Source organism: Falco rusticolus, chromosome 9, assembly GCF_015220075.1.
Source record: "Falco rusticolus isolate bFalRus1 chromosome 9, bFalRus1.pri, whole genome shotgun sequence".
NCBI classification, from domain to species: domain Eukaryota; kingdom Metazoa; phylum Chordata; class Aves; order Falconiformes; family Falconidae; genus Falco; species Falco rusticolus.
The window spans coordinates 44,980,914-45,002,924 of NC_051195.1; the positions used below are offsets into that span (position 1 = coordinate 44,980,914).

At 46.1% G+C, this 22,011-nt stretch overlaps 1 protein-coding gene across 2 annotated transcripts in view; it reads right to left on the reverse strand.

Annotated features, from left to right (window-relative positions):
* The window catches only part of PNPLA7 (patatin like phospholipase domain containing 7), a 125,357-nt gene that overhangs the window by 21,702 nt on the left and 81,644 nt on the right, over positions 1-22,011 (reverse strand). For both annotated transcript variants that reach the window (XM_037398933.1, XM_037398934.1), the window contains exons 27-28: positions 11,546-11,702; positions 3,998-4,114 (exon numbers count right to left, since the gene is read on the reverse strand). In XM_037398933.1, coding sequence (XP_037254830.1) covers positions 3,998-4,114; positions 11,546-11,702 — 274 coding nt within the window. The remainder of the gene's footprint in view (positions 1-3,997; positions 4,115-11,545; positions 11,703-22,011) is intronic.

Here is a 22,011-nt window from a genome sequence, read left to right on the forward strand (position 1 = left end):
AAAGACTTTTGATCTCACCCAGTATGGCCATTCTTGCATTTCACCCAACCATTTCCACGCCAGGTGGTGTCCATCCACTACACAGAGCAAGTCTTCCGCAACCGTATTCACCGCAGAGGAGCACGTAACTACTCAGCTCCCCCTAACCCCAACCCAAGACTCTGGACCTGCCGGCAGCACCTTCCTTGCTTGGTTCCTCCAACACCTCGGTTCCTCCAACACCACAGCCCAAGGCAAAGAAGGAAGAACATGAGTCGCAGCGTCTTGACTAAACGATGTTCAGTCTGTACCTGGTGGGGGTGAAGCCAGGGGTCATTTCACAGCAGGAGATGCAGAGCAATGCTGCTGAGACCCAGCGCTGCCTAGAGTCAGGGGGCAAGACAAAGCTTTGCAGCATCACCTACAGGAACGACGGACCCTGCGAGGCAAACCCTCAAGAAGACCCGAGGCTACTTTGAGATACCACAGGGTAAAACAGTGGTGAGGAGTGTGGTACACGAGGAGGACGATACACAAAAAGAACGGCCGAGCTAAGTGCTCAGGGCTAGACTAAACCAACAAGCCCTGCTCCTGGCAGGGGAAGTTCTCATTTTTGTTTCAGCTGCATCTGTACTCACATCCCACTAGCTGGAAAACTGAATGGGGATGTGACCTCTGACCTGCACAGGAGTCTGTTGGAGGGAGGGTAGTTTGGGGAAATCTCCACAATGTCTCGTGAAAGGGCAGCCTGCAAGGAGGAACAAGGAGGACTTGTCTGAATAAGTTGAACTTACACCCAGAGAACAACAGCCGAGAGTTCTCTGACAATCCGCAAAGCTGAATCAAGGCTGAAGAGGTAAACCTGCCTTCTCAGCCTCTTCACCCACGGGACGTGGTGTCTGGCCCTCCTCTAGCATCGCTCTGATGTGCCTCAAACTCAAGCCAAACCCTCTGGTCAGTCTGTATTTCTGGTGTAAGCTCCTGTGCTGCTCAACACCAGATTGTGAACTGCCAAGAAGGAGGTTTTTTTCCCAGCAAGTTTAATCTCTTAAGCAGCTCTGCAAAGATGGTGGAATTGGGGAGGACTAACAGATGCTGCACAAGTATTACACTCCCATCTGGTACAAATGCCATAGGAAGGCGGATGAATAAAGTGTGACTACGAGAGTATTAGGGGTGCCTCTCCATGCTAAAGATATTCTGGTGATGGCAGATCTCAGTGCCTCAACCACATTTTAAGCAAAAATAAGGGAGCGGGGAAAGAAGTCTATCTGACGCTTCCTTTCGTATCCATGCAAACACACGCACAAAGGAAACCAAACCAAGACCTATCACGCAATAATGAAGATTGCATTTCTTGGATATCGTTCCATTTATCTCGGAGGCAGAGCACTATTCAAGTCTGAAACACGACTTGATAAAAGTCTTGTCTGATTCCTCACACCTGAGCCCCCAGCTGAGACGACCTGCAAGAATATTTTGTGATTCTGGCATGGGGGATAAAAATTCCAGAGCCTGGTGCTCTCCTGGAAGGATGGGTAACTCCAGAGGAAAATTGTTATTTCTTCAGAAACATCTTTCAAGCTCCTTTTCTGGATTTCTGCATGCTTTGCTTTCCTGGAAGACCTTGCACAGGCTGATCTCCTCTCGTGGAGCGCCTTTGGCTGACATCTCTAGCAGCAATCACGGGGGTTGCTGGTCACCAGGGCTACCACAAACAGCACTGTTGGGAATCAGGAGTACCTACGTTATAGGGGTTGTTAGACTGTAAATTTAAGAGAAAATGGAAATCTCCCTTTCAGCGTCAGAAATAACAGTCCAACGTAAGTGCTTCTGCTCCCTGGCTGATGCAGAAGAAGGATGAGGGCACGTGTGAGAAGTGCAGGAGGGCCACCTCACAGCCATAGGTGACATATATAAACCGTAAAATAGAACCTTTAGGTTGGAAAAGACCTTTGAGATCATCAAGTCCAACCAGTAATCCAGGACTGCCATGTCCATCACTAAGCCATGTCCCTGCCAGCCCAATGATTCCAAATTTTAAGCTGTTGTAGAGGCACAAGGGGCAGTACCCACCCCAGCCCCCTGGGTAAGAAGTTCTCAGGTTCTGCTACGATCACTGTGGATCCTCCCAGGAAGGAGCAGTTGTGGCCAAGTATCCAAATGTAATCTATGTATGCAAGGTTATAATTCACTCTTATTAATATGTATTTCCAGCTGGAAAGCACTGCTACCCGGCACCCTCCAAAACCACTGCAGCTACTGAGAAAAGATGGATGTTTGCACTTTAGACGCTTTCACATAATGCTTCAAGAAAACACTTGTTCGAAGCTTAACGCCTCTTAGTTCAGCTTCTTTCTAAGTTACCCTTTACACTTTGGCAGCTCTTAATTTCCATCTGTCTAGCAACATGACTGGTTAACCTGTGCTGATAACAGGAATTGCAACTGAGGGGTAACTGCCTTGCAGAGCTACATGACGTTTCTCCTTATGTATCCGATGGAAGTCTTCCAAGGTGAGGAAATCCTCAGGCACAGACTGGAGGGTTTAGCCTGTGACACTCAGCATGCAGAAAGATGATGCTGTTGCACACCACGAACTGGGTTTCCCTTGCACAAAATCTTGCTGTGACTGCAAGGTTAGAACAGATCATACAATTACAGCTGTTAAAAATCATTAGGACGGAATCTACCGCATCTTGAAGACAAGTGCAATAAACTGACTGCTGAAATCAAAAGCAGTGATAAACGGAGCAGGGGAAACTGCGGCCACCTAAGCTCAGAGGAGGTTTTTCTTCCACTTTGTCACTCACTCCTTCTCAAAGCTCTGCTCAACGTTATCCTACAGCCTCACACTGCAATGTACCATCCACGATTCACACCAAGTTAACCGAGAGAAGCCGGTGCCTCGCACCGCCGGCCAGGTCTCGGTGCTCTGCCTAAGGCATCTCCTCCGCCGCGGCCAAGCGAGGAGAGCAGAGCTGGTTTAGCCATTGGGCAATCACGCGTTTTCCTGTCAGGCACTGCTGACACCAAAGAAAGGACCCGGAGTGCTTCAGGAAAGGATGTGCATGATTAAAGAAGTGAGAGTATGGCTGGTGCTGCCCAAACAACCAAACAAAAATAACTCCAGCCTCAGAAGAACTTATCACTCTAAACCCTGTCTGCACTCTGCCCAGCAAAACGCTATTATTGTAAGCCACACGATGATTAATCACTTACTTTCATACTTGCATCAAAGTAGGGAATGTTTCTGATTATTTTTAATAAATATATTTAAAGTATATATAGCGTTATTTTGCTACATCATCTTTCATCACAAGGATTCCAAAACCACAGGAATAATTTGGTTAAAACTGCAAACTGGTTAAGATCGCCAGACTACCCGAACACTCTCTAAGCTTGGTGATCGAGGAAGACAACCATTGGCAATGTGCTTCATGAATTGCTGCTGCTGAGGGACGGAGGGCAGGCGGGGTACTGGATGTGGCTATCACCTCGGGCAGAGCACACATCACCCAGCAATTACAACAAGGCCACCAGATGCAAAACACGAAACACCACACTTTGACGTTATTGCAGTTTTCCATAGGCTGTTCACAAAAATACTCTAGCTTCAGAAATAAAATTTAAAAAGCGCCAAACCATTGCTACCCTCTTCAAGACCTTCTTCTGGTGTGCCCTAAGGGTCTCTTAGACCGGGGTTGCAGAAAAAATAATGATAAAACAGTCTCAGCAATTCTACTTCAGTGACATAATTTTAACTTCTGCTTTCAGACAACGGGATCCCTTTGTCAAACAGAACAGAAGTCGCTACAAATAATCTACTCCTTGTGTTTTCTAAATCCACCAAAGAATAGGCTCCTTCCTATATTCACGTAACATCACACTCACAGTTTTAATATATTTTCAGTCATCCCACAGCTCCATATTTCATATTAGCATGGAAGAAAGCTATTTCTGCTGCAACAGAATACGGTGACATCATTTACTATACATAAAGTGAATAAGCAGCCTACCTCTATCTGCTTATCTTTGAAGATGTTGTTGATGCTGTTGTTAAAAGCTGCTCCAGAAAACATAGAGGTTATTGGATATGTCAAGTCTAGAATAGTCTTAAACACTGAGTTCATCACCTGAAAACGAGAAGAAAAAAAAGCGCCATTTCAAAAGGTAAACACGTGCAAGAATCCATACTAATGTATGCATTAACATATGCAATTCCAGAGACATTGTATTGCAGATTCTACAGCCAACATGTTGGAAGCATTGCTATTTTCAGTACAAAAGCTGTCAAGGGGACAGAAATACAGCTACAAGGACTACAGCCAGTAACTCCTTGTAGGGTGCCGTAAATTTGAGACAAAAAGCACTAAGCTCTGCAGCCAGTTTGCAGCGAGACTATGGAAGGACGTACATTTGCATTGCTTCCCCTCCAGCCACATATCAAAACGTCCCTCTAAAGCAGCGTGCACAGGCTCAGGTTTCTGCCTTAACAAATGCACCCGGACGGTATGGTTTAATCTTTGATTATTTTTTTTTTATTAACAAAAATAAATTATTAGTTATCTCCCTCTTCATCACCCTTTCCATAGTGCACCTGCGGTTCACCAGCATGGAAAGGAAATAACAGATCTATAATATAGGAATCTATACCTTTGTACATCTCTCTTCCATCTGTGCATCACACCTGATTTTTCTGTCTTAAATCTTTTACCTGCCTCAATGTATGACTAAGGAGAATGTGTATGCGATTCTCTGGGACTGCCATAAGGTTCAGTTAGTCACACTTTAAAGAGCTTTAAACACACTTGCTATGTATCAGTGGCTGTTACTTGTCACTCCCAAAGCGAGTTATCGTGCCCTGCCCCTGCTGCTCGCAGCCAGCGTTGAGGTACCACTACAGGGCACTCTACAGGAGCCTGATAAACCACATCACATTTGGTTTCTTAAAGCACTACAGATACCTCACACAGCAACAGGCACTGTCAGATGTGTCTCTTCTAAACACACGTATATTGTAATTAATCTTGTATGGATCCTTCCCCCCCCCCCCCCCCCCCCAAGTGCATTACACCTGTACACTAACCTACAAGATAAAATGATGAGAATACCTAAACTCTACGGCATTATGTCCCCTAACCATGTTACTGGTACCAAGTCCTAACAAATCCTAACAAAATTCAATGCTTAATATATAACATCATACTCAATTAAATGCAATAGAAGACCAAAAAACCCCCAATTAACTCATTCGCAATTAAATAGGGTTTCGCCAGATGAAATATTTCTATTAGATGAAATGTTTTCTCTCTGCGTGTTCTCTATAATTTAACAAACAACTTAACACACCATACGGCATTGCACCCAGGCAGAGACCTACAGCATGGAACAGCCTCTAGACCTGCAATCTACTAACGGATCTGCGACCAGCATCTGGCCTTCGCTTTACTCCGGCAAGGATTTAAAGAGCAGGATTAGCCTACATTGTCAGGTCCAGCTGCTTTTAAACATATATTGGGTATCTGTCCAGAGAATACATGTCCAAGTATATACATATATAAAAAAAAAAAAAAAAAGCTCAATCCTTAAAAACAAGTATATACAGCAGGAAACACGGGAGAAGGTAAAAGCCTTAGCACAAAACCAGTTATGAACCTGCCACCTTCATTCTTGGCTTTGTTTTGGGTCCTGGTGGGGTGAGGACAGTGTGCCAGCCTAACTATAGGCATGCTACCCACAGCTTCAGAGTTAAATGGAATTAGTTTTGTACTTAAAATTAGGGATTTGGTCTCTGGCATTACTTCGGAATGAATAATACAGGGGAAGAGGCATTTACAAAAAGTCCTTTATTAATACAGAAGCAAAATTTCTCCAACTCAGCACCAAACATTGGGCTATCCTTGTTGCAAATGATCTTTATAATGCTGAGCCTCTACATTTTCCCTGCAACTAATGCTCACAGTAATCTCGCATATGAACAAAATACTTCTAATTAATGGTTATTTCTTAATATTCTCATTTCTCGTAACTGGAAGATGCCCTTTCAGCTGACGCTGATGGCCAAGAGCCTCCCTCAGCCTTCCAAGAATAGCTGCTACCACCTACCATTCCCCAGATAAATTAAGTTAAAGATCACCCTCTGGAAAGGCAGCCAGAGCCTTCTGACTTCTGTTCCACCTCGTACTTCTCCGCCACCCACCAGCACAAGGGCCAACACCGGTGTCTCCAAGAGCCACGCGGCTGGGGCTCCCTATGGCACAGCAACGGGCAGACCAGCCTCCGGCATCTCTGCCGATTCCCTTGGGAGCAAGCGAACATTTTGCAATTCTTCATTAACTTCTCATGAACTTTCATTTCCACAGCTCTGCGGCACGATGAGCTTTTTTTTTTAAAAAAGCCCTTTGATGCTAAAATTCTTTTTAAAAGCTACCCTGTGGTGCAAGGCAACTTCAAGGCTCTGCTCTATGAGCAGAACAGGAGCGAACACACAATGATGGGTGAAAAGAAACCTGAGCTGCAATCCCTGGCTACTTTGTTCTTTGATGCAGAATGGTGGGAAAGCAGAATAATACCAGGATTTTCAAATGTTCCTAAGTATTAAAAAAAAAAAAAGGGGGGGGGGGGGCAAGGGCATGGGAAGACTTGTTTCAAGAACAAAAATTTAAAACAGCAGAAAAGATTAAATATTTTTTAAACTACTAGAGATAGCATCCAGAATTTCTTCTAGTGCCTACTCAGTGTTCACATACGAAGTTTCAATGAAACAAGCCAAGGAATTCATAATGAAAAAAATGTTGAAGACAAAATAAAAGTATAACTCAGGCCAACAATTTCAGACAGACAGCACTACAGGGATGTATTTATCCCAAAGGCAGGAATTACAGATAATGGAATTTCAGATATAAAGGTAAACTATTAAGAAATCTCAGAGTTGAAGAAAATGAAATCAATCCACCTAAGAAACAGTAACCTCCTCAGAGTCAGGTAAAGGAGAGAATCAAGGCAGGTAAATGTGTATTTAAAATCAGATTCATATGTGCTGATCCTGCAACATGAACATGCCACCTGCACAATCATTAGGTGACGTGATTACGGGGTAGAAACAGGACAGCTTGGAGCTCTGACTGGGCATCCCTAAGCCACAGGCACGTTTGGATTTTGCATGCAACCTTCTCTCTGAACTTCCCAAATTCTAATGCTTGACTTAGTGCTAATTTCAACACTCCAAAAAACAGCATTGATATGAATATAAACCATCAGGCCTCATCACTACAGGAAAATAGATATTTTTTTTCCTGTACCTCTTGATACAACAGTTTTTAAGATTTAACCAAAACACACCCAGTATTTGTGCCTTCTGTTGTTAATAATCTCATCTCCACCTGAAAGGCAACCAGAGGGAATGCTTCTGCTTTTCCCTTGCAAACCAGCTATGTGCCCTGTTTTAATTTTTGCAAGCAGAGAAGCCTAGTGAATAAAACTTTCCAAGCTGGTTGATAAAGTTTTAAAAATGCAATTAAAAAGCACCAAACCACAGCAGAGTACACCTTGGCAGGCCAATGCTGTCCTCAAGCACCAGCAGGCTGGAGGACACCCAAAGCAGGTTCTCTGCTGCAGCTCAGCAACCCAATTTAAGAGACAATATGTGCACATCCATTAACGTGCAATCTGTAATGAACCTCTTCTTTATTTAGGACTCACCATGCGCTTTAAAGAGCTGCTTTAGTTTGTATTACCTTTTGCTGCGCCTGAACCAGTGCTAAGGCACAGTAACCAATGCTCCCTTCACCTGGAGGTCTGCGACCAGTTTATTTTGCTGATGTCCTCTGGTCAGGAGGTATCTTTCCCATAACAGCCCGCCCGCTCTTCATGCCAATCTAGTTTGGCAACATTTGCAGACTCAGATTTTGTGGGTTTTTTGCAGGGATCAGTCCTTGTAGCTGTTGTTATACAGGAAGATTTGGCATACAAACAAAAGCGTGGGATCCAAAGTGATTTACCAAACACTGCACCTACTAATGATGTTCTCCCTTTCTCCACAGCAAAAGGACCGTTTGGTCGCATGGGCATCCCACCCTTCCCCACTAACCCTTCCGCCCAGCCACGCAGCGAGCTGCTCCTCCCCCACGCTCCCAAGCCATCCTTAACCGGCACCAGGTCCCACATGGCTGCAGGTGTAGGTGTCACCCCAGCGTGGAACAGCAATCTTCCTCAAAACAAGAGATTTAATAGATCAGGAAGAGGATCGGGATCTGGTCTAACAGCTGCTTGGTCTGACCCAGACTGAGGTTGATGGTTCTGCCTGCCCTGGGCCAGCACTGCTGCCTTGGTAGCAGGCAGCTCAAGGAACTGAGCTGGCCAGAACCTAGCATGACAAAGAAAAAAATAATACATTTTGGGGGGGGCCAGACCAGCTTGTTAAACCACAGTACCACCCCAATGCAAATCCTACAGCAGCATTAGGGAGAGGCAGAACCTCATGACTGTGACCTCAGAACCCCCCTACACTTACTTTAGCTGTCATGCAACTGCAGAGAGCAAACTGCAGCATCCGACCCAGCAGTTCTTCATTCTCATTATGGGAAGCTTTTTAGCTACACGTCCCTGTAACTACATTCCCCTCAACAGTAGAATATTCCAGTCTTCGTGAAATATTTATACTTTGAAATATTAACTCTCCAATTAAAAAAAAACCCAAGAAAACACCACAATCTGCAAACGTGAAAGCTTTTGTTTGTTTGTTTTGCTGGTTAAACGCAGGTACAGAAAGCACACAGAGGCAATATATAGTAACTAGCCTGACTAGGAATTTTCATACCACTCTGTATTTTGACAAGAGTCACTTATTTCTTTGCTGCTTCATTAGGTCCAGAAAACACATCCCATTAAAAACATCCTTTCTCCCAGCCCCAAGTGTACAAGTAGAGATATGCCAATTCCTAAAAATGCTAAAGACTGAAATAACTGCAGGACAAAACCAGCATTATATTTTCACGGATAAAATAAATACATTTTTAAAAAAATCAGAGAGTTATCTAATCCATCACAATGAAGACATTGCAAAAAACCCCAGAGGCTAAAAGAGCCAGGCTGCAAGGTTTTGCAGAAAGAGCACTCAGCAATAACCTTCCCCAGCAAAAGCTCACAGGCTTTAAAGGAGCAGAATCAGCAGCTCCTGTAGCAGGGAGCGCTCACGCCCTTTTGCATAACGTTGGTTTAACGAAGGATGCTGCCCAGAGCATCTCTTGCACCGCAGCCACCTGCTGCAGTGGTCCTCACCAGCAGCAATGCTGCTCAGGAGGACAGCGGGAATGGTCCTGCAACTCTGGGACACTGGCAATTTTGGGGGCTTATCTGATGGATTTGTCACCTTGCTCACACTTGGTCCCTTTGGGTGGATCTTCTATGAATCCCCAACAAAGCTCCCTGTTATCACACACAGAGCCGGCGCTCAGTGAAAGGAGCCGCTCAGCCTACAGCTGCTGCAACGCAATACAAGAGAAAGTAACTCAGAACAGCCACTGTTAAAAAGATTTATAATCCCTCAAGCTACTTTGTACATTAGCTGTGATCTGATCTTGGAGAGAGGGTTTTCATTGCTTTCTTCAAATTTACAATGCAACCATTTTGCTGGACGGTGCTGTTAACAGTGAAAAGGGCTTCAAACAGAGCGGTCTTTTTTTCATTCTCAAACCCTTAAACAATTTCTGGTTTGGATGGGGGCCTGGCAAGCTTGTCAGAACACTCATGAAAAACCTCAAGAAAATCCATTCTTCATTAATAAGATGAAATGTTTGCTCTAAGAAAGGTCATTAACCTCTCCTCCAGCTGCTTATTTGCAGATTTCAAGGTACCAATATCTGAAACAGCCCGAGGCTGGGCCAAAACCTGCCTTTTCCTTTGTGAAACATACTCTGAGCTTTGCAGTTTGTGTTCAAAAGTATATCAATAGATTTAACACTCCTTCATTTCATCATTAACTATGCCTGGTAAAAGCAAGTGTTATTCCAGATTAGGCTGGCAAGCTCAAGATCTGCAACGCTGGAAACGAAGCTGCCTCTGATGGGAGCACAGCCCTGAGAAAATAGCATTTCCAGCTCTGCATCACCCCCGGTGCAAAAGAGATCTGACAAGTTAACAAACAAGAGGAGAGGATCCTTTGGACAAATGCATGGAGGAAAATTCCATCACTGTAGCCCAACCAAGCGCAAAGGGGAGAGGGCAGCGAGCCACGGCTTGCTGGGGGCGAGGAAAGCATCACCCTGCTCACCCTGCCCAGATGCTCTCCTGTAAATGCCTGGTAGTGACCAATGGGGGGAATAAAGAGCGCAAGGTTAAACGCGTGTCTGACACGATTCAGTACAGCTGGTTTTATGTCCCTAACCTCCTCCACGCCTGCCATTCCAGCAAACTGCTCTGCATCGTAAACAGTTTATGATTCGGGCACTTCCCAACCCAGCCAGGCACAGGCAGTTCTTAAAATAAAAAGCACAAAATCCACTTTCTTCTAGCAAACGGTGACGGGGGCATGAAACAGAGTCCCACAGCTCTCGGCTCACCACGACAGCACAACCATGCTGGGGCCTCAAGAAGTATTTTAATGCCCCAGACTGTCCAGCTTGCAAAGGGGCTGGCATCTTATCAAGACACAGTGGGTTTTGTCTCAGAGCCGTGGCAGGTTGGAAGGCACTCGGGAAGGGTAAGCAGCACACACGTGCCAGCTACAGGCTCCTATTTCCCCCCAAACCTCAAGATTTAAGCACACCCAGAGCTTAATATAATTTAGAAAATTCGCTTTGTGTTCCTTCCCTTCTAATAAGAAAACCAACATGAAAATGTGGGTTTCACAGGAAGACACAGGGCTGTAAGTAGCAAACTTCAGAAATAACGCTGATCTCCACGTGGAGTCCATGTGAACCAGTGCAATCCGGTACTGGTACAACTGTCCCCCAATATCTTTTAATAGATAAATTCCCCCACAGGAGTCACTATTTCAAACCACCTTCCCAAACCTTGGTTTCACTATGAAAATATGGTTTTGTAATAAATATTGAAAATGTAAAATTTCTCCGGAGCCAGAGTACCGCCAACTCTGGAGCGCTCGGGCTACACCACGAATTACACAGTTTGTATGTAGTTTAGAGAAGGATTACCTCTGTCAATCAGTTCCACTGAAAAATGACAGCATGTGAGAATGAAAGAGAGAAAATTATACAAAAGAGAAACACATTTGTTGAGAGTTGGAAAGGAAACAGAGTCCAGCAGGTAAAAAAGAGAATATAAACACAGGCTAACACACTTAAACAGCATCCCTCTACATTTATAGTGTGACTAGAACTCGTGCAAAGTCAAGCATTCGACTCCTGCCTCCTCGGGGGCTCGTGCTGGCCACCAGTGTGCCAGCCAGCAGCTGTCCCAGTTTGCTCCCGTCCCACCAGGCAGGGGTCCCTCTCCTACAGACACCGGGACGCAGGTGGCTGCGCCTTCCCTGCGCTGCTGCCCGCTCAGGCTCGCCGTCGAGCTCTCGCCCTCCAGCTGAGAAGTGCAACGTTTCCAGCACTTACCATGGACCACTGCCTGGCTTTGATCCTCATCTGATTGTAGCTGCGCTCTTCGGCGTACAAGGCGCTCATGAAAGCGCCAATAGATGTTCCTCCGATCATATCCACGGGGATGCCGGCTTCAATCAGCGCTCTGATGACTCCCACTTGGGAGCATCCTCTGTGCCAAGAAAAGAAAAAAAACCACGACATGATCAGACAAACAGCCATTGAAAGAGCATAAAGACCCGAATGCCATCTTCTAAGGGAACTCAAGCGTGCACTAGCTGAACTGCCAATCTATTGCTAAACAAGCCTTGATGCCAGAAACAAACATTGTGAGTGCAGAAAGCTTCAAATGCCCCCCCTGAGGATCCTAGGGGATACAGACCACCCAGCATCACTTCCGTACGAAAGGCAGCGATACAAAAACAACAGCCAAGGGCCAAGCCAGTGGATACACGAGGGAAAAGTCTACACAGCTTTAAGAGCGCGATGCATCAAAAAATCTAGCAGGGTTCTTCCAAAGCAGCCAAGAACAGCTGGATTTCAGAGACTTTTCCACACGTTTCTTTTCCAGCGATTCTTGAGGGAAACTCAGCCAGCCTGGGATCACGGGATGGGTCACCACACGGATTAATAATGAATTTGAAGATGGAGCAAAGAGCAAGAAGAGACAAACAGTGACGAGAAGGCAGCAGTTTCACCTGTACACAGCCCCAGGCAAGGGGCAGATGAGGAGGCAACATCTGAGAATGATACAAATTCCTTTAGGATAGTAAATGTATTCCTTGATTTCAAGATGTGCAGAAGGAGCTCAGAGCAATGAAGGATTCAAGTGATAAACAACAGATGAACCTCAACGCTGATGGGACAAGAGAAAAACTGAAGTAGCAATGCCCCCACAGCAACGAGCTCTTAACTAGCTCTGCTCACACGGACAGATTTTGGAACCACTGCGGACATTCTCTGAAAAATATTCACCTAACGTTCAGCACAAATTCAAAAGGCAGTCAAAGAAAGCAGAATGAAACAGAAAACATAAGAACATACATCCAGGATGGACCAGCATTTTGAAAACTACAAGCAAGCTCAGTCTTCTCACTTATAAAAAAATAAATATTTTTTTTTAAAAAAAGGCAAAACTAGAATATGACAGAAGCACAAAAGATGACCAGAATATGGAAAGGACTTCACATGAGAAGAAACTAGAGCTGACTCTCCGACTGATGAAGATCACGACTGATGGGGGACACGCAGGGCCAGCCAACGATATCACCATGCAGAAAGTTCAATGTAAAGGAAAGAATTTACACACAGACACATGTATGCAAAGCACAAACTGCAGAAACTGCTGTTACCATATGCTGAAGAGGTCACATCACAAATGGATTTAAACATGGACAGGATGAAGCAAAGAAACCAGGCTGTCAGTGGCCACTAAGTAGGAAAAATCAGAGGTGCAACCTTGCTAATTTCTGCAAATAACTCATTTCTGAAGCAATCGACACTACCTACGACCAGAAATGAGAGCACAGAGCTGGAGCGTTTGATCTGATCTTATAAGCAGTGATCCCCTAACGGGAGAAGGATCCTTCTCCATTCTACAGAACCATTACAAAACCAAGAAAAATTAGCACGGAGGCCGACTGCCTTCTTTTCAGTACAAAATTATGTTCTCTGGTTTCAAATGCTTTGTCCAGTTAATACCAAGTACGTCAATTAGTTCATTCCACCTGGATGGATGCTTTGCAGTCTAAGCTATACAGCAGTAAAAATCTTCCTTTCCCCCTTTTCATCTCATTTTTCTGTTCCCCGCCAGTTTGCTCTATTTCTGTCCTCCTTCCCCTCGCTGTTTACATCCTATAAATACTTGCTAACAGCTGCCAAGTCCACCATAGGTGTCATTTGGCCAAGCTATGCTGAACACATTCTTTCCATCTAAATAAATCCCCTCCAGCTGCTGAAGCGTTTTGAGACAGGTTCTCGGTTATACTGGTGTAAGTGACTTCATGACAGACCTGCGCTGCTGCAACCCACGAGCAGAAAATGGCCCATTTAGTTTTCCTCTCCAAATTCTCCTTCCCCTGCTTTACTATTGCTTCTTCTCGTAAGATGCCCCAAGTTAAAAGAATGGTATTTTTATCCCTGCCAGAGGAGCCCGCTGGTTTTAGGCTTTCATGATTGCAATTATTTTTGCGATCTCTTCCCACGCCCGGCACATACTGCTGCCTTATCCCTGCGTGTGAGCCACGGGCTGGCACCGGTGTTCCGCTGAGGATGGACCTCATGCCATCCAACTTGCTTCCTGGAGAAAGCTACATCACGTGGATTTATTAAGACCGATTTGTAAAGCATTTCCAGTTAGAGGGCAATGTTAAACTGGCCAGGGCTAGCTGCAGACTGGATTCGCTCCTTTTAACCTCTTCTGAAACCGGATCTCCCCATTCACATGTCCTTAAGATACGGGGGATTTGACGTGCTCACTCTGGATTTCTTTTTACTTTTTTTATTTGGCTGTATGATGCCCTCAAATGAACGACACAAGATTGTGACTCCTGTTGGCAAGCCATCACCTCTGTGTCGGGCAGCAGCAGAGCCCCTGCCAGTATCAGCTCACGGGTAACAGCCACGCATCTCCAGCAGCCGCATCCATCTCAAGGCACCGACCTGCAAGATGGGAACAAAAGCACCTTTCTTGCTCGGAAAGGGACCTCCTAGAAACTGCCACCCCAAGTTAAGTTTATACATTTATACAAAACTCATTGTTCCAGTCGAGGCACCCCGAACAGGAGCATTGGTGGCTGAATCTATTTGTGCAAACTAAACCCTGAAGAAAGGCTAAGACACCCGAACTCGTCCCGTTTCTCCATGTACCACCCAGCCTCCCGAAGAACAGGAACATGTTGGGTTTTTTCCCCTCTCCCTACAGCTTCAGGCCATCATAACACCAGCAACGCTAATACCGCAAAACTTCTCAACAGCTCCTCGCAGTTGGTTTGCTCTCGGCCACTTTTTCACAGCTCCCGGCGTACGTAAACACGGGCAGGCTGCCAAGGGAAGCCGTGTGCCGGCGCCTTGCCAAGCGGCACGCAGCCCGCGGTGCATCGCGGGGAGCCGCCGTGGGCAGCTCTGCTACAAGCACGGAGACACTGAAGCCAGGAGCTAGGGCCCTGGTAATGGTCAGAGCAGGGAAGAAAAAACCCACCCTGGGATCAAGCAGAAAAAAAACCCAACCCAGGGATCGTGCACTTCTTGTAATACCAGGCGCAGTTTCTTTCGGGCAGCATGTGGGAATACAGGTGCGTGGCAAGAGGAGCACAGAGGTGGCTTGTGTCTGCGCTGTACGTACACATCAGCGCCAGAGCACTCGTGTGGAGCGGAGGAAGGGAGGGGGAAAATCCCCCGTTACCTGGTGGACGCGGAGCTGGATGTCACGTACTCCAGAAGAAAGGCGGAACGGGGGAGCCCGCCTCGACAGGAGGAAGGAGTGACTCCCATGGGAGATGCACAGTATGTCCCGGAGCTACACCCATAGCTGTCCTTTGCCTTAACGCTGCCTGACAGTGCAGCTGGATGGAGCGTTTCCCCTGCCAGGATTAATGCCTGTCCCCAGGACAGTGACAAGGCCTCCTGGCACCAAGGACAAACGACCTAGAAGATTATTTTCAAATAATTTGCACCAGAACCCAAAGATTTGCCCAAGAAGTGCGAGTCTATTAACAAAACCTCCTTTTCATCACCCATCACTCCCTAGGACAGGCCTGATTAATTAGCTCCCTTTGCAGAGAGAGCAGAAACGGCACCAACCAGTTGGAGGAGGAACTGGAAAGCAGAGCCACACTCCATTTTCACGCCTGCCACGTCCTCACAACCTGATCTGAGCAAGGCAAGTCGCAGGCTGCTCTGTGCATCAGCTGCCCCGAAGCGCCGCCCGCTGCACTACCCACCGAACTCATGCTCGATGTGCTTAAAAACCCTCCAAAAGCAGGGCTGTGCTTCTTAAAGTTCCAAGCACCGTTTCTTCTTTACTACTAACCGTCACAAATAAATGACCATGAAGCAGGGAGAGAAGTGATGGGGTAGAAGGCGTCCTTCCTTGAAATAACACCGCACAGCAAGCAGAGGACACAGCCTTTCTGGCAGAAGGTCTTGCAGGAAAATTCCTGCTCCTGAAACAAGCCCTGCTTTCATCTCCCGGGGAAATGCCACTGGCATGCGACTGTAATGCACAAAGGCCAGAGCACAACTGATAAAAGAAAAATTCTTCTGCGAGACGTGCATGTGTCAGCTCCACACGTGCCTGCCAGAGCTCAGATTAGATACGACTCTCAGGAAGAAGCGAGCAAATGCAGCAGGATGTTCGAGATTAAAGTGTCAGCAGGAATCCAGGCTGTCCTCTGTGCTCGGATCAGGGGGCTGAAGAAAACACAATTAATACAAAAATAGAGCCTATGCACCAATATTTTCTCCACAAGCCACATTTAACAAATCAATAGGATGTTGCTTGTCAGCATGAGAAAGAATAAGCGTGATACCGTGAGCACGCAGGGAGGGGACACTTGTTTTTCAGCCCGTGACCAACGGAGCAGCAAGGCAAGGCTGCAGCGTGACCACGCTGCTCACCTCCAAAGCCCACTTCAGTTTCAGAAAGGAGGAGAAAATACAGCTCAAGCATTCAGCCTCCCCGGCACCCATCTCTCCTCCTAATTGACTCATCAGGATGAAGGAGCTCTCTGTGAATGCACTGAAGAGATGCTGTTTCCTTTGGTTAAAAACAGGATTAAGGTCACGGCTGCTGCAGAGCTCTGCTGTGCGTCTAACCAAAGCCTCCCCGGAGCGGGACACGCAGCTTCTGCACCGCCTTCCTCATGTACTTCACTGGCAAAGTAGGCAGAAAAAAAATAATAGAGGAACTGCCAAGGGGACTTTAAGCTCCACTAGAGCCTAACAAACCTGAATTAAGGCACCCTCACAACTTTAAAACTCCTGAAGAAGCAAAGCTATAGGAGTAAAACCGGCTTTTCCTCGCTATAACGGCTTTGATCCAAAGCACGTTACAAGCTGTTGTTAGACCACCCAGCTTATGGGGCAAGCGCAGATGAACACGCATTTACTGTATCGGCTTTAGAGATGTGCAAAAGTGGTGCATTGGGCAACCGTTCCCCCACGGCTGCTTTGAAAGCAGTAGGGAAAACGCAGCAGAAAACAACTAGAAGGTGACCGAGCTTCCAGCCCACGGGAATGGACACCACGTCCCGAAATGCCGCCAGGCACAGCATGCGGGCTCACCTGGGCTTCTCGGACCGGGATCCTGGGGCTGGTGACTATCAGCAGGTCTCAGATCAACAGATACGGCTACATTCACTACACAATATTATCTGAACATCTTTTGTGGTGGTGGTGGTGGTGGTAGACACCTCTCAGAGTTATTCTGGAGGTGCTCGCTGTATTGGAGCAGGGAGGAAGATTAGTTGTTACTTAAATTAAGGGCTATACAGAGTGGTATCTGACACATAAGATAAAGAGACGTTACTTCTTTGTGTAAGAAGCAGCATTTTTTGGTGTGTGTTTTGTTGCTGATCTTGACACTGAGTGGCACAGTCACTGACTTCGAAATCAAGCAAGTCGCCTACAAGTTGCAACGGTATTCTCTCCAATTTGACACCTTCAATCTTTTGCAGCTGCAACAATAGGTACAACATCGCTTTGGAATTTAATTGTACTTGTATCTTTCCGATAGCATTATTTCCCAGCTTTCCCGACCACAAAACTTCCCAGTATCAGAAGTTTCCCAGAATAATTACAGTGATTATCTGTCGGCTCAAAAGGATAACAGAAAACAGACCACTGCATTTTGGCTGCTACTGCTTGTGCACTTACAAGAAAGCTTCCAATCTGGACAATGTTAATTAATTAAGCCCCATTTGTAAGCTAAGTAGAGGGAATAATCCCCCATTACCGGGTGCTCATCCTACCATCTACCAGCAAGATCTTTCCCAGCAGCTGCCCTGAAGGAAGCTTTCTCCCTTCCGCTGCCCATTTTGAAAACTATCCCCAGATACAGGCGTCTTGATCCAGGGACCTGGATTCTTCCCACCTTCCCCTCCATTTTTAAGTCAGAGCTAAGGAGCCACTTGCCCTTTACCCTTATGGATTACAAACACTACAGATCGCACATGAACCTGTGCACCCAGCGCAGCCGCGTTCGGCAGAAAAAGCAATTCCTATTTTATCACAGCCCCAGTGAAACCACCTTCCTGCAAGAAAATCCAAATACAATGTCCTTTTAGCACGGATCTTGTTTCTGCTTTATAGACTAACTTTAGAACAAGCTTTAAACAGAGAGATTTGGGCCTAACAGAAATAAATGAGCAAAAACTGTTCAGCCCTTCCAGGAGGGCTGTCAGGTCTACCCAGTCCGGGGGTGTGAAGGGCTACTTGAGTAAGCCATCAGAGGGGAGAAAAAACGCAAAATAAAGACAGGGTAAAAGTAAATCAGAAAACACACCAGAGTTTGTTTTCTGATCCCATCTGCCAGCACACTCCGGTAGGTGCATGCAGGAGAAGGAAGGAGGGAAGAGAGGCTGAATGGCAAACCGCGCTCTGCTGGGGATGCCAAACAAAATCCTGCCTCTTACTCTGAGCCAAGAAAAAATTCAGTTACCTGCAAGGAAAGATAATTTCTTTGGAAAACAAACATATCCTCCTTCCCCCACCCCTTTGAGACTTATTTGTGAAAAGTCTTAGAAGAGCCCCTTTTGAGCACAGGGTCTAGAAGCTGCACAAGACAAAAGCACAGCACTTGAAAGAATCTAACTGAGATTAATTACAGCTTCTCCAATCTCCTCTTTCTTAACGGGAAAGCTCACTGCCCACATAAAGTTAGACATAGACACCTAAAAATCACAGCAATGCAAGAGCTTTACAGCCTTCCTCGAAAGCACATGGCCATGCCAGCAGAGCATCATGATTGCTACGTGGAAAGTGTTCCCTCAAACTCGCAGCTCTGTAACGTGGCACATGTTTTTTCAGCTGATAAAGAGAGATGCAAAACTAGTAACAAGTGTTAAACCACAGCTCCACCACCTCCTTGTTTAATTTCAACTGTATATCAAAGTACTGCTATGAATAAATGAGTTTGGTGGGTTGAAGACTGGAGATCAGGACAGGACAGTCCAAATAAAACCACTTGCACTATTTTTTATTTTTATTTTAAAGTCATAACTTTGAAGTAGATGCCTCCCAAGCTCCTGCTGCTTGGAGGATTTAATAGAAGCCATTAAAATCTTCAACCTCCATGGCAAATAGGAGCAAATGAGCAATTACATAGGTGCCACAGATGGGAAAAAGAAAAATCAGATCATTAAGCATTACATGGCTGCCAAGCCGTATGAACACGGCTTTTATGTGCATGTGATGACCCAACCATTACACAACTCACCAAGCAATTAGCATTCAGATCTGGGAACAGCCACGTGGCTCTGTCTGTGTTTAAGACAATTGCACTTTGAGGCAGAATTTTGAACAGATGCATAAACACAATTAATATGGCTGAGCTCTCGGGCAATACACAAGATGGTTCTTCCCGAAGAAATCAAAGCAAAGCCTCTTAGGAGCAATTACTCTGCAGTCTATTACCAACCGTTTGCAAACAGAAAGTCGGAGGCCTTCCGTACGAGTTCACAGCCACGTCTCATGAGGTTTGCTCAACAAAAGCAAATAGTGGGAACTCACAATTTTATTTTTAGGGCTTGGGTTTCGTTTGTTCAAACAACATGCTCTAGGGCTGACCTGGATAAGACTTGAATTAGGTATCCAAACACAAGTTATCATCATCTTTTCCAAGGAAGAGCCCACATTCCTTACCTTTCTCCCTCAGCCTCTACAGAACAGCACCAAAAGTAAAACACCATGTCAAAGTTGTAATTTTATCTTTAAGGTTAAACAGTTTAGTCTTTTCTCTGTTATTTTACCTCTTGGATATCGCCTGAAATCAAATCCGCTTTTTTTGAAAGACACAGGGACTCCAGGAGCCTGACTGCACGGCTGACACTGGAATTCAAGTTTCAGCCTGGTTTACCGGCACGTGGCAATGGATGCTCCGCTCATGACAACAGCCCAAACACGCAGGGCACAAGCCATTCCCCAAAAGTGTATACGAATAATTACAAATTGAAGCCCCAATACATCAATCTGAGCTTCAAAAAGGGATGTAATAAAAAATTACAACTCCACTGTGCACTGAGGTACAGATAACTGTCTACACACACACAAAAATAAACTACAGGTCATCAAATAGCTTCTCTTCCTCTGAAATGCACCTACCCCAGCAGCAAGCTCACTGTACGAGGAGGAGGAGGAGGTCTGCGAGCTGACTAACGCAAAGGTCACTAGGATTAACCTCGAGGCTGCCGACTTTCTGCCCTTCCAAATGTCAAAAGACAGATTTGGCCTGGTGTACAAAGGGATAGAAAGATAATGTGGGAGAAAGACAGCTGGAAGAAGGATCTCTCGACTATTCAGGGTTGTTTTCCATGACACAAAGCAGATTCAGCCTCTTTTGTATCAGGATGATGCTTCCATGCTGCAGAAATTTGGCTTCATCAGCCATTACTGGCCACTGATAAACAGCAGATGCTGGACGGTAAGCTTCACTCTTTATAAAGGAAAGGAAAAAGCATTTTTCAAGTTTCTTTCCTATTTGAGTTGCGTTTCCTGACACCCTTTACAGCACCATCAGGATGAGGAATGGGATCCTTTTAGCGGTGCATGTTCTCCAAGACCTGCCTTGCCACAAAAAAGGAAAGCAGAGTCCTTACACGCCTTCTCAGTGCCTTCAGCAAGCAACTGGAAACAAAACATGAATTTCACAGATGCTGCCTGACTGGCTCAGGGGTAGAGAAAAAGAAAATCCAGGAATTGCAGAAAACCCTCACTCTTACCTTGCCTAAGTAGAAATTAGGAAATGGTGCGACCTAAGTGCAGAAGGACCTGATTTGTGCCAGACGGGCTCTCCACGGGGCTGCCAGACACCAGGCTGGAGACAAGGACCTTGGCCAAACCCAGGCAGAGCCCAGCACCACCAGCAGCCACCCTCCGCACCACCAAGGCTGCTCCCCTGCCTGAGGCCGGCGCTGGACCCACATCAGCTCTACAGAGTCACACATGGCCACGACCAGCGATTAACCTCTGCACGCCACCAGGAGAGCAAATGCACCCCCTGGCTGGTCAGGACCGGGCACGTCCTGCACACCGAGGAGCTCCACGGGACCTGCTGGGCTCCATCCCAGCCCCTCTCCCAAGGCATCGCTGCGCTGTGGGAACAGGCACCAGAGCTGGTGCTCCCAGAGCTGGCTGGGGACTGCAGGGTGTGCTCGGGGGGCTCTGCTGCCCACAAAGGCAAGGATACCCTCAAACATTGACCATATCTCAGCACCGTACCCAGGCGACGCAAACAGGGCCACCAGCAGCCTGGTTACTCCTCAGCCACCGCACAGCAGAATACAGAATTATCACAATAATTGGGCTGGATGTCAAGTTTCAAGCAAATTCCCCTGACACATCCAATCCAAGAGACGAGAGCATAAATCCATATAGATTTAGAGATGACAATACCCTCCTAAAACCCCAAACAATTCCTAGTGGCAATGATTTACACTACTTTTCCATCCAAGTGCTTCAGAGCAATTTACAAAGGGTGACCGGCAGGGATGCCCAAGCTAAGGCGGCCAACGCCTCGTTTTACAGAAGACGACGACAAGTCACAAGCCTTTAAGCCGTTTGCTCAAGCCCGTGCGATGTGCAGGAGCTGAACACCAGTGAGGTGAGATCCTGGCTGCGGTGGTGTAACCCCAGTAGCTGCCGTAACTCGCACCACCACGCGCTCCTCGGGGAGGCTGTTGTTGCTCTTTCAGAACGATCCCAGCCAAGGTCAGCATGAAGAGCTATGGTTTTAGCAAGAATTGTTGTTTCATAATTTACTTCAGAACAAGTGTTTTCTCAGACTATGTCTTTTGAATACTTGAAAGAATCAGAACCTCATTTTAAAGCATTTTTCAAGCTGTCAGCCCTCTGTTTACTGTGAATTTTAAGCTCTGGGAGAGAGAGAGATAACAAACAAAAGGAACACCTATACCCCACTATAAACTGCTGAGAGCAGCCCTAAACATTGCTATCAATAAATCCATTTAAAAAATGCAGGGTGGTCCTGAAGCTCACTCCATGATCTGACAATTATATTCCAAAACCAAGTGTATTTCTGTTAAATTGACACGTCGGGACACCCCCTGGTGTGGTAGCAGCTGCCGGCGCACTACATTTTTTGCAATAGGTCCTCTGAGAGAGGACTTGGAAGTGAAGACTGAGAAAGAAACTAAAGGGCAGATATAAAGACAACGAGCAGGGATGACGGGGGAATGAAGAGGGTGTGAAGAAACTGGGTAACCTTAGGGCTTGGATGTGTCGAAAGGGAAAACGGAGACTTACAG